Consider the following 17,285-nt stretch of genomic DNA (forward strand, 5'->3'; position numbering starts at 1 on the left):
TTTTCTTTCTCTTGGGTTTGGCCCTGGCCATGGTGGACCAGGGATACTGTGTGCTGCCTAAGGAAATGCATATGATCCTTCCCCCCACCCCCGACTCTTAGCTAGCCAGTAATTCTCCCTTCATCTCTCTTACCTAGGGCCATGTGGACTTGGTCATATGCCCACATTGGTGACAGACACCTATGCATGTGGGGAGGCCAAGCCACTGATGCACCAGCCGAGCTCTGTAATGAGTCTGAAATTCCTGACTGCGCTTCAAGACACCCAAAGCCATGGTAACCATTCTAGAGACCCTTCTTCGGGTCAGCTCCAAGCTCTCACCCGCTAGCACCGGAGCCTTGTATCCCAAGGGGGCCAGTGCCTTACGGGGTAACCCAAACACTCAGAGTCCTAGTATTCAATCCCACCATGCCCCCAGGGGTGCAGTCCAGAGAGACGGGTCTGGGTAGGGGTTTGGTGCTTCTCCCCAGACCCGGTTTAGACCTGGAATTATCCAAGCCAGTCCATCAGCTGGAGCCTCATCCCTTTGTCTATGGCTAAGATGGGTGACCTATGTGGTTGCCTGATCCCCTCCTGTGCAGATTCTTTTTGTTTGCATCTTTTATTCTATCCTGAGAGCAACACAAAGGTTATGCATTTCCCCTCTCTTTCCTAAGTCACCTACTGGCAAAATTAAGAAAAGAGAAGGCATTGGCGAAGGCCATTCAAGCTCCCAAACCTGACATTTCCTCATAGTCAACTTACTCCTAAACTGAGCCCTTCATGGCCTGACCTTTCAGGTTGGCGAATACACCAGTTATATCCACGCCCTCATTTCTCAAATACCTGTGCCCAGCGTCTACATGGAGCCGCCGGGGCCCTAAGCCTTGGCATGTTAGGAGTCCCTGAGTGAGTGTGGATGACCCCCTTCAGCAGAGCAGGGCATATGGACCCTGGTTGAGGTTGGAGTGCTGAGCAAGTCAGACTGGGAATGCTCAGGGAAGCACAGAGAAGTCTGGTGATGTCAGAGTGAGGCGTGCTTGGAGCAGGCTGCGCCGGGATTGCCTGATGTCTTCAGGGACTCTTGCCGGGGAATCCAAGCAATCTGCTTCTAGGTTCCTCTTTCTCCATAGAGAGGAATTTCACCAAAACAGGACTGATTCAGCAGTCGTTGCCCCAGATTGACGCTGGTTTCCGTCTGGGGATCCCTGATGCTGACATGACTGTGCCTGCGAACATATGTAGACGCTGTTTGTTTTAGAAATCCATCTCTTGGGGAGAAGTGGGCTTGTGTAAATGAGAGCCTGCTTTTGATGTTTCTCTGACAGCTTCCAGCCGCAGACACGCTCCCTGGCTCGGGGAAGGTGGCTGGGGAGCTCCGGAGGCGCCTTGGGTGCTGGCGGCAGGAGCCTAGGCTCAAGTCTCTGCATTTTGGCTGTGAGCAACCCCGTGCCCCGCTCAGAGTGTGTGTGGCTGCCCAGGAGTAAGGGAGCCCGTGAGAGAGGCCCGAGGAGGGTATGCGGACTATGGCTGGCAGCCTGCACAGTGTACAGGAGGGAAGCCAGGCTTGTAGAGCGGTCCAGGCGCAGATGCTCCTCCTGTCCTGTCCAACTCTCTCAAGTGGGGCTGAGCTGCAGGCTGTTTGCTCTCCATCCTTGGGCCTCGTGGATGCCTCCTGGTCCATGATCTGCTAGGGGGTGTGGTAGCACATGTCCAGGTGAAGGGACAGAGAAGAGGACGAACCTGATGAGGGCAGTGGGAGCCTTTTTTTTTTTTTAATTGTAGTAAATAATGTAACATCGCACTTGCCGTTTTAACGTTCAGTGTACAGTTCAGTGACATTAATTACGTTCGTCATGTTGTGCAACTGTTATTGTTATCTATTTCTAGATTTTTCCATCGCCCTTAGCAGAAGCTCAGTGTCCCCCAAGCACGGTGTTTTCCTCTCCGTTTACCTCCCGCCTGTCCCTGGTAACCACTAGTAAACTTTTGTCTCTTTATAGTTCTCTATTCTAGATATTGCAGAAGACAGATGTGGCAATCTGCTCCTGTAAAGATTACAGCCTTGGAAACCCTATGAGGCAGTTCTGTTCCGTACTGTGGGGCCGCTATGAGTTGGAATTGAGTCGACAGCAGTGGGTTTATGGCTTTATTGTAGATATTACGTATAAGTGGGATCATACAATATTTGTCCTTTCGTGACTGACTTATTTCAGTCAACAAAATGTTTTCAGGTTCATCCATGTTGTAGCATCTATCAGGACTTTATTTCTCTTTATGGCTGAGTGGTATTCTTTTGGTGGCATATACCACATTGTGTTTATCCATCCGTTGATGGAAGTGGTAAATTGTTAACTCCAAAATGCTTCTGTAGACCTTCCTCTTATTCGATCTTTCTTCTGCCTCTGTTCGGCTGGTATGGGGTGTTCTCTACTCCTTGGGCCCACACTTGGGTAGAGAGGAGGAAGCCACCTGCCTCTGTTTTGTGCTGTTTTGGGTGTTCCAAAAAGGCCCTTTTGCTTAATCACGACCCATTGAATAGGTTCTATGAAATACCCCTGGAAGGGAAGGCAGTGGCTCTCGACCTTTATGTGTACCCTATTCACTAGGCACCTTGTTAAAAGTGCAGCTCTCAGAGTCTGACTCACTAAGCCTAGGGTGGAGCCTGGAAGATGGGTTTTTAGCGAGCACCCCAGGTGACTCCATTGCATTTTGAAAAATCTCTGTGGCAAAATGGGGGTGGCAATTACGTTTCCCATCATGTGTCAATTTAATTCAATTCCGTACTTATTTTTTGAGCCCCTGCTAAGGCTTAGTCATTATGCTAGGTGCTTGGAATCAAATAATAAAAAGATAGTTAAGAGCCAGCAGTAGCACATGTGAAGGTCATGCTTCATAGTTCCATCATGTATATGAGACTAATGGGCACACCAGCCCAAAAGCAAAGACGAGATGGCAGGAAAGGACAGGAAAACTGGACGAATGGAAACAGGGAATCTGGGGTGGAGAAGGAAAGAGTGATGATATATTGCGGGGTTGGCAACCAAAGTCACAAAACAATTTGTGTATTAATTGTTTAATGAGAAACTAATTTGCTCTGTAAACTTTCCTCTTAATCACAGTAACAATTAAAAAAAGATAGTTAAGGATTTATCCTCATGGGGGAGTGGCTGCCTTTAGCTCCATGTTGAGGAGGTTCCTGAGGCTGACTCAGTGGAAGGAGTAACATGGATGCTGCACACATGGTGTATCTTTGCCATACCTGCATTGAAGTCTTCTGTGATCAGTGGGATGATAAATGTCTTGGCCACTGTCAGCTTTTAACACCCCAGCTGGAACTAGCTTATTATCCAGGTCTTGAGGGAAATGGGAAAAGGAAAAAACTGTGAATCCTTGCCAGAGATACAAAGGTTTTTGTTGAAGAGAATAGTTTAGGGTTCTTGAGCAAAACACAAGACAGAGGGGGATTTGTGGTTCCAGAACTTTCCAGCAAGGGGTCAGAGGTGAAAGCAAGAAGAAACATGGCTCTGTTTGTGTTCACCCAGAGAGAAGCCTTGATAAAACTAGTGGCCATGCCCACTCCGGAACCCTATGATGTCCTCCTCACACCCCGCCCCTGTCCCTTGTGGTCAGTGCATGACCTGAACTAGAGGATCCAGTCCCCATGGGTGCAGGGTGAGCCAGGGGTGTTCAGTGCAGAGGAGGCCACTCTTTGCCTGACAGGAGGGGGTGGGGAGATCCTGGCCGCGCTTGCACAGCATTTGTTTTGGGGGTGGTCTGTTGCTTTTTATATGGTTTTAACTTCTTTGGTGGATTAAGATTCTGCATACAGAAAAGCTACTTATGTAACATGTTACTCATTTGCTGCTGACTTCCTGGGTCTGTACTGTGGGAACAAATGCTAAATCGGGGCTCCAGTGGCTAGTGTTGTGGTTTCAGACAGCGTTTCCCCCAGCAATGTTTGTGAAGTGTACGGAGCTACTCTGTAACACCCTTAACCCTGATTCTTCTCCAGTCATGATGAACGGCTTGTGGTCAGGGAACCATCTGCCTTTGTATCCCTTGGGGAGCTTGTTAAAAATGGGATCCTCCCTGGTCAAATAAATTGGAATCTCGGGGCAGGGTGTGGGGTTATGCATTTTGAATGCTGAATTTTAACAGCCACAGATCTGCACGGTAGCTCCTGTGGGTGCATTTGGTTACAAAAGATGGCTCTCAGATCCACTGGTTGGTAGATCCAAAGCTACTCCTTGGATTTTAAGCTTGTACATAGGTATGTGATGTGGTTCTTCAAAGCTTTAAAACCTGATGTAATTTCTCCTCCTTGCTGATGCACTTCTACTAGGCATTTTTTTTTTAATATATATATTTTATTGTGTTTTCGGTGAAGATTTACACAACTGTTTAGGTTCCCATTCAGCAGTTTCTACACAAGCTGTTCAGTGACATTGGTTACATTCTACCAGGCATCTTTTTATCTAAACAGACTGGGTTTATCTTTATGGAAAAGCTGTTGGGTTGGACAACCCCGCCCTTGGTCGCATCCAGAACTGCTTAGTGCACTCTCTTATCCATATAACAAAGTGTTGATGCTTTACAGTTTCAAAAGAGCCTTTAACCTATGGGAACACCCATAGTTAGGAGCAGCATTTCACTCTAAGCCCTTGCACAGCACTCAGCCTTCACCTTCTTGAATAGACTCCCAGTGTTCTCTTAGTCACCATGAAGGCAATAGGATCTGCTGGTGGTGTTGAACCCATGGGCCATGTGCTAACGTTGCTTTGATATTTGGGAATCAGTTTCCTTGCTTCTTGACTATCATTGTCATTCGCACATGCGTTGCATCTCAGACACTGCGTGAGTCTGTGTTTTCAGAATTGTTCCTACTGGTGGTTGAGTCATCTCACTCAAACACACAACATGTGCTATTTTTTCTTCATTGATTTCTTACAAATGATCTCAACTTTCATTTTTATGTTTGTTTATCTCTTCCTACTTACTCTTCCAACATGATTATCATTTTTTGCCCTAACTGATCATGAAGGAGGTGGTTTTTAAATGACTTCAGAACTAAGCACAAGCATGGAAAATACCCTTTAGCATAGGGGTTCTCAAACCTAGAGCCTGCATCAAATTGCTTCCACCCGCTCCCTTTCTGATTCAGGGTGTGCAGACTGGAGCCCAAGACTTTGCATTTCTAACAAGCTCCCAGGTGATGCTGCTGCTGCTGCTCTAGCGGCCCCATTTTGAGGACCATTGCTCTAGACTAGTAAGCACCGAGATAATTGAAATGAAAACGACAGATTGTTGAATACCAGTTGATGGTGTTGGGGAGAGTTGAAGTACTTTTGCTCTGGACCTTGAGTTTGTATTTATGAGACTTTGTAAGTTGAAAGTTTATGAAATTGAAGGTTGTAAGTGGAAAGTTTTAGAGTATAGGAACTTCTGTGTGCCAAGGCCTTGGAGTTTGCAGAGTTATTTCTGTGATACTCCTGACAGTCTTAGGAAGTAGCTGCTGTTACTTTATCCATTTTACAGAGGAGGAGACAAAGGTTACAACTAGCGCAGGTGGGACTAGGAGAGAAATCCAGGTGATCTGACTCCAGAGCTAGCACTGTAAAACTATGGACCAACTGGCTTCCAAGCAGTAAAAGGCAGTCCTTAAGGCCTGATTACTGACAAAAATATATTTTGATTGGGGGCCAGAGGGCTAGTAGGGCATAATCCACTTCTTGCTTCATATTTATTTGCTTATTGATGGAAGGATATAATCCTTCTAAGCCTGGAATCCTATAAGTCTATGCCAATCAACTTGAAAACGTGAATGAAATGGTCAATTTCCTAGAAAAATACAACAAAACGGACTCAGGTAGGGCTAGAAAGTCTGAATAGAGCAATAACTATTAAAGAAATTGAATCAGCAGTTAAAAAGCTCCCATAAAAAGCTAGGAAAAAGGGAACTGAAGAATAGATGGTTTTACAGACAAGCCGTCTTAGTCATCTAGTGCTGCTGTAACAGAAATAGTGCAAATGGATGGCTTAACAAATAGAAGTTTATTCTCTCACAGTCTAGTAGGCTAAGTCCAAATTGAGGGCGTCAGCTCCAGGAGAAAGCATTCTCTCACTGTTTACTTTGGAGGAAGGTCCTTGTCATCAAACTTCCCTTGAACTAGGAGCTTCTTAGCACAGGAACTCCACGTCCAAAGGATGCTCTCTGCTCCTGGTGCTGCTTTCTTGGTGATATGAGGTCCCCCCCTCCACTCTCTCTCTCGCTTCTCTCTTTTGTATCTCAAAATAGATTGGCTCAAGGCACAATCCAGTCTCGCAAATTGAGTCCTGCCTCATTAACATCTTAGAGGTAGGATTTACAACACATAGGAAAATCACATCAGATGACAAAATGGTGGACAATTACACAATACTGGGAATCATGGCCTAGGCAAATTGATACACATATTTTTGGGAGACACAATTCAATCCATAACATTCTACCCTTTGGGCCCCCAAAATTCATGTCCTTGCCACATTCATCCCATCATATCATAGCAGAAATGTTAAATCAATTCCAAGGCCAAAATCCAAAACTTCCTCTTCATCTGTGAAATCTAGAGTGCAGGTTATCTGCTTCCAAAGTACAATGGTGGAACAGGCACAACCTAGACATTTCCATTACAAACGAGAGAAATTGGAGGAAAAGAAGGGAAAATAGGCACCAAGCAAATCAGCAGAACACGTTACATTAGGCCTCAAGGCTTGAAAATAATCCTCTGTTCTCTGAAACCATTTATACAATGGCCTGCACTCCAGACTGTAGGTATTGGCCACACTCTCTGGATTCTGAGTGGAGGCCCCTCAGCTCTGGGCTTCAGCTCTGTCTTCCAGGCCCACTGGAACAGCAACTCTGTTCCCTTGGCTTTAGGTGTACTATTCTCTTAGTCCATCTGAGTGGCGACTCTAAGAAACACCAGAGGCCATGGCTCCACCCTTTGAGACCCTAGAGGTTGTGGCCATATCCTTTGAGACTGAGGCAGCTTGACTTCCTGTATTTCTTGTCTCTTCAGCTTCTCCTTCCTGGTTCCTTGGCCTCTCAGCCCCTCAGGCCTCTCCGCCCAAGTCTTCCCTGCTAGGGCAAGTGTTCCAAAGCTCTGTAGCTCCATTGATGAGTGCCTAGAGACACTCCACTCTGCCAGTAAACGTCAGCTGGAGGGCACTCAGCTCTCTTGCTTCTTGGGTCAGCAAGCCTAACTCCCCCGATAAGTGCCCAGAGTTACCCCACCCTGCCAGGAAAGACACTCAGCTCTCATGCACTGTGGGTTGGCTTCAGCACTGTCTGGTGCTGCTTTCCTAGTTCTGCCACTGCTGATTCTCTGCTGCTGCTGCTTCTCACCATCTGCGCTGTCTCCAGTGTTAACAGTTCTCCTCACTTCCTTCTGAGTCTGCTATCCGTTCAGAGTTTCAAAACCGCTTCCACATTCTAGGTATCTGTCAGAGTACCACCCTACTCTCTTGGTACCAAATTTTGTGTTAGTCATCTAGTGCTGCTGTAACAGAAATACCACAAGAGGATAGTGTTAACAAACAGAAGTTTATTCTCTCATAATCTAGTAGGCTAAGTCCAAATTCAGGGTGTCAGCTCCAGGGAAAGGCTTTCTCTGTCAACTGTGGAGGAAGGTCCTTGTCATCAGTCTTCCCCTGGACTAGGAGTTTCTCAGTGCAGGAACCCCAGGTCCAAAGGATGCTCTCTGCTCCTGGCGCTGCTTTCTTGGTGGTATGAGGTCCTCTTCTCTCTCTCTTGCTTTTCCCTTTTATATTTCAAAAGAGATTGGCTCAAGACACAATCCAGTCTTGTAGATTGAGCCCTGCCTCAATTACATAACTGCTGCCTATCCCACCTCATTACTGTAGAGGTAGAATTTATAACATATAGAAAAATCACATCAGATGACAAAATGTGGACAACCACACAATACTGGGAATCATGGCCTAGCCAAATTGATACACATATTTTTGGGGTACACAATTCAATCCATGATACAAGCCTACTGAATGCTCTAGAACAGATAAAAAAAAAATTTTTTTTTTTTTTTTTAAAAGAACAGATAGTCCCTACTTTATCCAAATGGCCACAGAGAACCGAAAAAAAGAAAATGCTTCCAGCTCCTTTGATGAGATTCTTGGATTTCCAATCTGGACAAGGAGAGGAGAAAGGACAGTTATAGGTCATTCTACCTTAAGAATGTGGTTGTAAAAGTCTTAAGTAATCTTTCTGGGCTTATTACTGTTCCCTTGACACTTCCTCAAAATTTTGGTTGTTTTGGAACCTTCTCATTGCTTGCCCTCAGCTTGACTCCAGTTCACGATGGTTAGAACCACCACAGCTTGTCATGGTGCCCAGTTTGTCTCAGGAAGTGGCCTAGAGGAAGCTAGCTCTGAAAGGTTCCAAGTGTCAAAGGCAATGGCCCAAACCCATCTTGTGAATCACACAAAGTCCACAAAGTGTGTCTACATGACAGTCTCTTATTAACACTGGTATCTGTTTCCCGGGGCACAGCTGTTCTTTTAACAGTCTTCAAGCTCCCCACGCCCAAGCCAGCATACTTTGACCAACCTTTTGTATTTTCAAAAGTGGGTGATTTTCTAAACCCATGATAACAACAGAAGCCAAAGGATTTTTATGTTTTGTCTTCAAAGTGTGGCAAGTAAGTAACTTGTACTAATGAGTGAATTTGAAACCCTTTAGTGTGGTAATGTTAAGACCTGTCCATCTTGGCCACTACGCTGGGTGGAACGTGCCAGACTGGAATGGGAGAACCAGCTGTATGACTGGGAGCAGTTTGACACATGACAAGATGAAGAGGGAAACCTATTCTCCCCAGTTGGTTCCTGAAGCCTGTAGTTGAATTTGGCATCCAGAAAAGGCTGATGAATCTTGACCACTGTCAAGATTTGGAAATCAACTAATTGCTTTCCCTGCCAGCTAAGATGTTGTTCTCTCCTCTCAACTGCCTCAGAAATGTCTTAGGAACTGCTTCCATGTCACCATTCATCAGTGGCTGAGTGGGGTGTGGAGGCCTTCTGCCCCAAGCGCAGGCAGTAAGACGGTACATTTTCTTTAGAGAGTTTCAGGACAACTATAGAAATGTTTTGCCAAAGTTTGTGACCACCCCCTCAGGGTGGACCCTCGTGTTGATCAGCTGCCCCCACCACCACTACTGCCCTACATACAGCAAGCCTTCATTAACAATTGTGATAATGGTGGAACTGGTGGCAGTGATAGAAATGGCAGCTAGCATTCGTTGAATTCCTGCTGTAGGCCAAGCTTTACTATCTGTCTTTGACATACTTGATAGCATTTAATCCTCTCGCTGGCCCTCTAACAACATAGCAATATTAACAAGGTTAACCAAATCTCATGGAGGGAAAAGGTTTTCCTACTCATCTGTGTGTGTGCTTGTAAAACATTTTTTTATGAAAACATTTGCATTTTGATTTTTCTACTCACTGTAGAGATAGATGGGGCCCTGGTGATACAGTGGTTAAGAGCTCGGCAGCTAACCAAAAGGTTGGCAGTTCGAATCTACCAGCTGCTTCTTGGAAGCCCTATGGGGCAGTCCTGCTGTGTCCTGTAGGGTCACTATGAGTTGGAATCAATTCGACGGCAGCGGGTTTGGTTAAGTTTTTGGTTTACAGGGATAGATAGCTGCTGTCGTGTTGACTCCCACGTGTGGCAGCCTTATGTACAACAGAAGGAGATGTTACCCAGTCCTGTGTCATCCTCTTGACAATCTCTAGCTTGTTCTAGTCCATTGCCGCAGCTGTTGTGTCAAGTCATCTCATTAAGGATCTTCCTCACTTACCCTTGCTGGCCGTCTACTTCACCAAACATGAGATCCTCCTCCAGTCATTGATCTCTCTTGGTGTGCCCAAAGCCAGCTAGTTGAACAGTCTTCTGTTGTGATCCATAGGCTTTCATTGGCAGAAGGAGATCACCAGGCTTTTCTTCCTAGTCTTTCTTAGTCTGGAAGCTCTATTGAAACCTGTCTACTATGGGTGACCCTTCCGTTTGAAATATCAGTGGCATAGCTTCCAGCATTACAGTAACACATAAACCACCACGGTACGACAGACTCACAGACAGGTGGTGGGCTACTTATCTCAGCATATGCCTATTTCCATAGTGGGCGAGAATCTTCATTTTTGTAATTTTAGTAGCGCCGTTATATTTTATCAAGAAAACATACAGCATTTTACCTATTTAGGATCTCGTTGTTGGATATTTAAGTTTGGTCTAAAACTTCTTTGGCTGTGTCATTTTACCTTTTCTGATTATTAGAATAAATTCCCAGCGGCAAGATTATTCTGGTAATTGCCATATTTTTCTCCCCTGCCCCTGCCCCCCCCCCCGCAAAAAACAAGGCTGTGCAAGTATTTATTGATAAACAGTAAGGTATAATTTTCTAGTTTTGCTGTCATCTTGCCAGCATTGTTTGTTGCATGGGAATAAAGAGGAACCTCAGTATTGCATTTATTTGTATGTCTTTAATTACCACTGACGTTGAGCCTTTTCTCCACATGCCCATTTGCTGTCTGTACTTGCTCTGTTGTGGTCTGTCTGTTCCTGTCTTTGAGACTGGGGAGGACTCAGATGGCAGGAGGAGTGGACTGTGACAAGGAGGAGGAGGGAAGTGAGAGGTGTGTTTGCAGGCTGGTGAGGACATGGGTTTGGTGCGAGGCATTGGCTTGTTTGGGGAAGGACTTGGGTGACTGCTGAAAGGGGGCTTGGGGCCAGGAGCAGGAGGTGGCTGGATGCCTGGGTGGGGGCGGGGGTGGGGGTCCATACTCTAGTTGTACTTCCAGGGAACAGCTCCTGTGCAGGTCATCAACAGAAGGGCTGAGGTCTTTCGTTCCTGATGGTTTTCTGATCCTAAATTATTGAAAAGTCAGAAATCACAAACTCTTGTCTTCACCCATATGCCAGTAAAGGAGAAGGTTGAATGAGAAGGAAGGTGAAGGGGGAAACAGGTGCCACCCTGTGGCCTCTGACCTGTCCCTGGGTCTGCTCCCACCTTTTTTAAACCCATTTCCTCTCCTCTGGGCAGCTCCATGGATGGACATCCCTCCATTGTGAGACTGTCCCAGACTCCCTTCTTAACTGTATCCACCTGTCTGATTACTGGGAGCCGTTGTACAAGGAGCCGAGGGTATGAGTCACTTGAGGGAGATACCAAAGAGAAAGGAGTCCATAGGGGCTGGGGGCTGGGGGGGACAAGGCAGCTATGCTTACCACTATACCACGAACATGACAAGCCCTTACTGGGGAGCAAGGATGCAACAGGGAAAAGTCCGAACTCCAGCAGGATGAGTAGAGGGAGAATCCAGAAATGAAAGTCCTGGGGCACACCTTCTTTTTACATTCATATCTTATTCCAGGGCCAGTGATACAATTTCACATGTACTGAGCCTCTTTATGTCCCTGGCACTGTGCCGAGAGCTTTATGTGGAACCCAGCTATAGCGGGATATCCATGGGAGTCCCTGGTCGTGGGTGCTTTCTTATCCCACCTTCCTGCAGTGCGTGGTACGAGGGGCGATTCTCACTTGTTACGGGGATTGATAGGAGAGGTCCACTTTCCACAGCGGCTGGTATCTCTCAGTCCTGAGCCCAGAGGCTCTGGGAGAATCGCCACCTTCTCGTTGTTTCCCCCCTGCAGGCACGTTGGCTAGAAAATTCTCTGCCCTGTCCACATTCCATTTCCTAAAATTGTGGTGAAGTTCATTGTCTACTATTGTCTCCTCTCCTACTCTTTTTCTTGCATTTATACCTCTTATTTTTATTTATTCTTTTCTTGCTGTTTTAGAGTAGTTTCAAGAAGGAGAAGAGATGTGTGTCAGTATGGTTTGTTTAACTGCAAGTCCCTAAAACGTTTTAGTTCTTTTCCTTTTTTTTTACTTTTTAAAGTTACAAAGGTAGCATGTACAGAGAAAATGCAAACAATACAGAAGGTTAAGCTTTTTAAAAGCTCAAGTTTCCCTCTCCTTTTTTCCCTGATCCTATCTGGAGGTGACTGCTGTTTATGTGTTCTTATGGATCTTTCCAGACTTTTCTCTAAGCTTATGCAAATCAAACTCGCACACAATGTATATAATTTATTACACATTATATGTACTGTATATATATATATGGAGCCTTGGTGGCACAGTGATTAAGAGCTTGGCTGCTAACCAAAGATCGGCAGTTCAAAGCTACCAGCTGCATCTTAGAAATCCTATGGGGCAATTCTTCTCTGTCCTGTAGGGTCACTATGAGTCAGAATTGACTTGACAGCAGTGGGTTCGGTTTTTTTTTTTTTTGGTATGAATGTATATATATGTACATGTGTGTACGTATATATGTATATACGTACACACATGTATATACACACATATTGGAGCCTTGGTGGCACAGTGGTTAAGTGCTCATCTGTTAACTGAAAGGTTGGCAGTTTGAACCTACCAGCCACTGCTCAGGAGAAAGATGTGGCAGTCCGTAAAGATTATAGTCTTGAAAACCATGTGGGGCAGTTCTTCTCTGTCCTGTAGGATCACTATGAGTAGGAATTAACTAGATGGTAACATTACATTATATACATATATATATTCAGTCAGTAAGTATTTACTGAATGACTGTATAGGAATGAACCCATTTCTCTCTTCTCTTTCCACACACACGCATTCTATATATACACACACACGTCTGCGACTACGTATATGTATGTGTATACGCACACAGAAAATGTATGTTTGCCTGTGTGTATACAGAAGTGGGGCTCAATCCTGCTCCTTATAAACTCAGCAGGTGTTCATTGAGCACCTACTGTGTGCTCTAGGTACTGGTTGAGATATGTGTCAGGTGCTGCTTGAGATAAAGTTCCAAACAAAACAAATACGTGAATTGCTTGGTGGAACATACACTCTTATGGCGGAGACAGACTTCAAAAAATAGGTCAAAGATAGTCGATGGTGCTAAACACTGAGGAGAAGAGGAATGCCAGGAAGAGGGGCACGAAGTGCTTTGTGCGGTGCAGTTTTTAGTAGCGGAGCCAAGGACAACCTCTGAGAAGTGGTATCTGAGTAAAGACCTGAAGGTGGTGAGGACATCTTGTTCTATAACCTACTTTTTAGACTTACGAATCCGCCTTGGAGCTCTTTGTATGTCAGGGCCTGTGGATCTGCCCCTATCCCTTTAGCTGCCCAGGGTTTGATGGAGTGGAGGAACTTAACTGCCTCCATTTAATGGAAATCCCATCACCCCCACCCTTGCCAGCTCTGGCCATTGCCAGTCTTTGTAATACTTTTCCAAGCTCTGCCATTTTCATTTATAAACATGTTTGAGCATCTTCTCATGTTGTTGCCATTTGCATTTCTCTCCCTGGGCCCTACTTGTGCACAGTCATGCTCTGTGAAACACACAGCTGGGGGTCAGGAGCCTGGCTCTGGGCGAAGGCTGCAGGGCCAGATCTCAGCTCAGCTCTGGTACCTTGCACAATCTCTGTGCCTCTCTGTGTCTCAGTTTCAGTGTTTATAAAGCTCAGATTTAATCATACCTGTGGAGTTGGGGAGGAGCCCTGGGGGCGCAGTGGTTAAGCGCTCGGCTGCTAACCAGAAGATCGGCAGTTTGAACCTACCAGTCTCTGTGTGGAAAGAAGATATGGCAGTCTGCATCTGTAAAGATTACAGCCTTGAAATCCCTATGGGGCAGTTCTACTCTGTCCTGTTGGGCTGCTATGAGTTGTAACTGACTCGGTGGTACCAGGTTTGATTTTTTGGTATGGGGCTGGGGTAAAGAGTAAATGAATTCATTCATGTAAAATCCTTAGAATATTGGCATATGGTCAACATTTGATAAATTTTAGTATCATGATTTAAGTCCTTTGGGCATTTTTCGAACTGGGTGTTGGTATTTTCCTATTTGTTAATGCACCTTACATATTATGCATATTAATCCTTTGTTATAAATGTTAATTCATCCAGTACTTACTGAGTGAATGCTATAAACCTGGCACTGTTTAGGTACAGGGGTCCAGGGGTGAGAAAGTTCTTGTCTTCATGGGGCTTGCACTCTAGTAGGGAGATGTGTAATGAGATGTGTGCAGCGGCATGTATAGTATGACATCAAGTGAAAGATAAAGCATGGTAGGAGTGGAGGGTGGGCACTGGTTTAGACAGGACCATGGGGGGAGGCATCCCAGGGGATAATGTTTGAGCAGAGACCTGAAGGAAGTGAGGGCCAGGTGCTCATCCAGGAGAAGGACACCCAGGTGGGGGTGTGGCCAGGTGGGAGTGTGCCTAGTGAGTGAGCCAGATCTTGAGAGAGAGGAGTATTTCCTCCTGGTTGGCTACAATGTTGTAAGTTTTTTTTTTTTTTAACTTATAAAAGTTTTTAAACATACATGCACCAATCAGGGTGCGTATATATATGTGTGTGTGTATATATATGTATATATGTACGTACATATACATACACACGTATACACACACACATATATATAGGACCCTATAGGACAGAGTAGAACTACCCTATAGAGTTTCCAAGGAGCACCTGGCAGATTCAAACTGCCAACCTTTTGGTTAGCAGCCATAGCACTTAACCGCTACGCCACCAGGGTTTCATATATATATATACATACATGTACATACACACATACACAGACACACACACATATGTATAATAGCCACAACAATGGAACAAACATAAGAAAGATCATGACGATGGGGTAGGACTGGCAATGTTTCATTCTGTTACAATAAGGTCTCCATGAGTTAGAGCTGACTTGATAACAACTAACAACATATATGTATATACATATACATATACATATGTATATGTATACCAAAAAAAAAAAAAAACCCACTGCCGTCGAGTCGATTCCGACTCATAGTGACCCTATGGGAAAGAGTAGAACCGCCCTATAGAGTTTCCAAGGAGCACCTGGTGGATTTGAACTGTCGACCTCTTGGGTAGCAGCTGTAGTACTCAACCACTACGCCACCAGGGTTTCCTGTGTATATGTATACATATATGTATATGTGTATGTTATACACACACACACACACACACATATGTGTATTCATAAAGTTTTCACTGGCCAGCTTTTTTCAGAAGTAGACCACCAAGTCCTTCTTCCTAGTCTGTCTTATTCTGGAAGCACTGCTGAAACCTTACCACCACGGGTGACCCTGCTGGTATTTGAAATACTGGTGGCATAGCTTCCAGTATCACAGCAACATGCAAGCCACCACAGTACAACAAACTGATAGATGTATGTGTTGGTGAAGAATACTGAATATATCATGGACTGCCAAAAGAACGAATAGGTCTGTCTTGGAAGAAGCACAGCCAGAGTGCTCTTTGGAAGAGAGGATGGCAAGATATCGTCTCATGTACTTTGGACATGTTATCAGGAGGAACCATTCCCTGAGAGGAACATCATGCTTGGTAAGGCAGAGGATCAAGGAAAAAGAGGAAGACCCTCAATGAGATGAATTAATACAGTGACTGCAACAATGGGCTCAAACATAGCAATGATTGTGAGGATGGTGCAGGTCTGGGCAGTGTTTCGTTCTCTTATACATAGGGTCACTATGAGTCAGAATTGACTCGATGGCAATTAACAACATTTATGTGTGTATATATATGTATACATTTATACATATACATGTATGTATACACACACACCCCACACACATGCCACACACACGTACATGCCACCACTGGTCTGTCAGTTTGACATACTATAGTGGCTTGCGTTCTGTGGTGGCTGGGCTATATGAAGAACAGAGTATCAGGATTGGAGGAAGACTCATTAACAACCTGTAATATGCAGATGACACAGCCTTGCTTGCTAAAGTGAAGAAGACTTGATCACTTACTGATGAAGAGCAAAGACTACATACAGCCTTCAGTATGGATTACACCTCAACATAAAGAAAACAAAAAATCTTCCAAGCTGAGCCGTTAAACAGTATCATAAATGGCGAAAATATTGAAGTTGTCAAGAATTTCCTTTTAGTTGGATTCACGGTCAGTGCAAGTGGAAGCAGCTGTCAAGAAATCAAACAGCGTATTGCATTGGACAGATCTACTGTAAAAGACCTCTTCGATGACTAAGGTCTGAATGACCCAACCTGTGGTATTTTCAGCCACCTCATATGCATGTGAAAGCTGCATAATGAATAGGAAGTCTGAAGAAGAAGTGATGCCTTTGAATTATGGTGTTGGCAAAGAATATTGTATATACCATGGATGGCCAGAGGACTGAACAAATCTGTCTTGAAAGAAGCACAGCCAGAATGCTCCTTAGAAGAGAGAATGGCAAGACTGTCTTGCTTTTTGGGCATGTTATCAAGAGGGACCAATTTCTGGAGAAGGACATGATGCTTGGTAAAGTAGAGGGTGAGCAAAAAAGAGGAAGACCCTTAATGAGATGGACTGACACAGTGGCAGCAACAACGGGCTCAAACATAGCAACGATTGTGAGGATGACACGTTTCGTTCTGTTGTACATGTGGTTGCTATGAATCAGAACCAACTCTATGGCACCTAACAACATGTACATACATACATATATATAAATATATATGTGTATATATAGAGAGAGGGAGATTGATTTTAAGGAGTGGTTTATGTGACTGTAGATTGTGAGGGCTGGCAAGTTCAAAATCTGTAGAGCGTAAAAGCCTCCTCTCTGCTCTGCTCTGCATGTGCTATTCTCTCTGCCTAGAACGCTCTCCTCTCCTGCCAACGTCATTTTGCTAGTTAACATCTACATGTCTCACTCACGCAGCAATTCCCCCACAGAAGCCTTCCCAGACCCCCAGTCTACATCAATTTCCATTTTCATCGGCACCCACAGAACCGTGTTTCTTCATTTGCAGTACTTTGTTTGCCCTCATCAGACCTGATCATTTGAATACTCTGGCCTCCCTCACTGGACCATGAGTTCCATGAGGCAATGATAGCCTCTCTCTTTGCTCATGGTTGTATCTACCCAACACCTAACAATGCTGGGCACATAAACCAGTTGCTGTCAAGTTGCCTCTGATTTATTGTGACCCCATGTGTGTCAGAGTAGAACTGTGCTCCATAAGGTTTTCAGTGGCTGTTTTTCTGGAAGTAGATCGACAGACCTTTCTTCTAAGGCGCATCTGGGTACACTCGAACCTCCAGCCTTTTAGTGAGCAGCCGAGCGCATTAACTGTTTGCACCACCCAGGGACTCCATAGCAGGTGCTTAAGAAATAGCAGCTGAATTAGGGAGGGAACGAATGA

The 17,285-nt window shown here is 44.9% G+C and overlaps 1 protein-coding gene across 4 annotated transcripts in view; it reads left to right on the top strand.

Annotated features, from left to right (window-relative positions):
• CDYL2 (chromodomain Y like 2) overlaps positions 1–17,285 on the top strand; it is a 201,585-nt gene that overhangs the window by 124,045 nt on the left and 60,255 nt on the right. For 3 of the 4 annotated variants that reach the window (XM_064273752.1, XM_064273753.1, XM_064273750.1), the window contains exon 3: positions 138–275. The exons of the other annotated variant lie outside the window; for it this stretch is intronic. In XM_064273752.1, coding sequence (XP_064129822.1) covers positions 138–275 — 138 coding nt within the window. The remainder of the gene's footprint in view (positions 1–137; positions 276–17,285) is intronic. 4 annotated transcript variants of the gene reach the window in all.

The sequence above is a fragment of the Loxodonta africana genome, chromosome 21, assembly GCF_030014295.1.
Source record: "Loxodonta africana isolate mLoxAfr1 chromosome 21, mLoxAfr1.hap2, whole genome shotgun sequence".
NCBI classification, from domain to species: domain Eukaryota; kingdom Metazoa; phylum Chordata; class Mammalia; order Proboscidea; family Elephantidae; genus Loxodonta; species Loxodonta africana.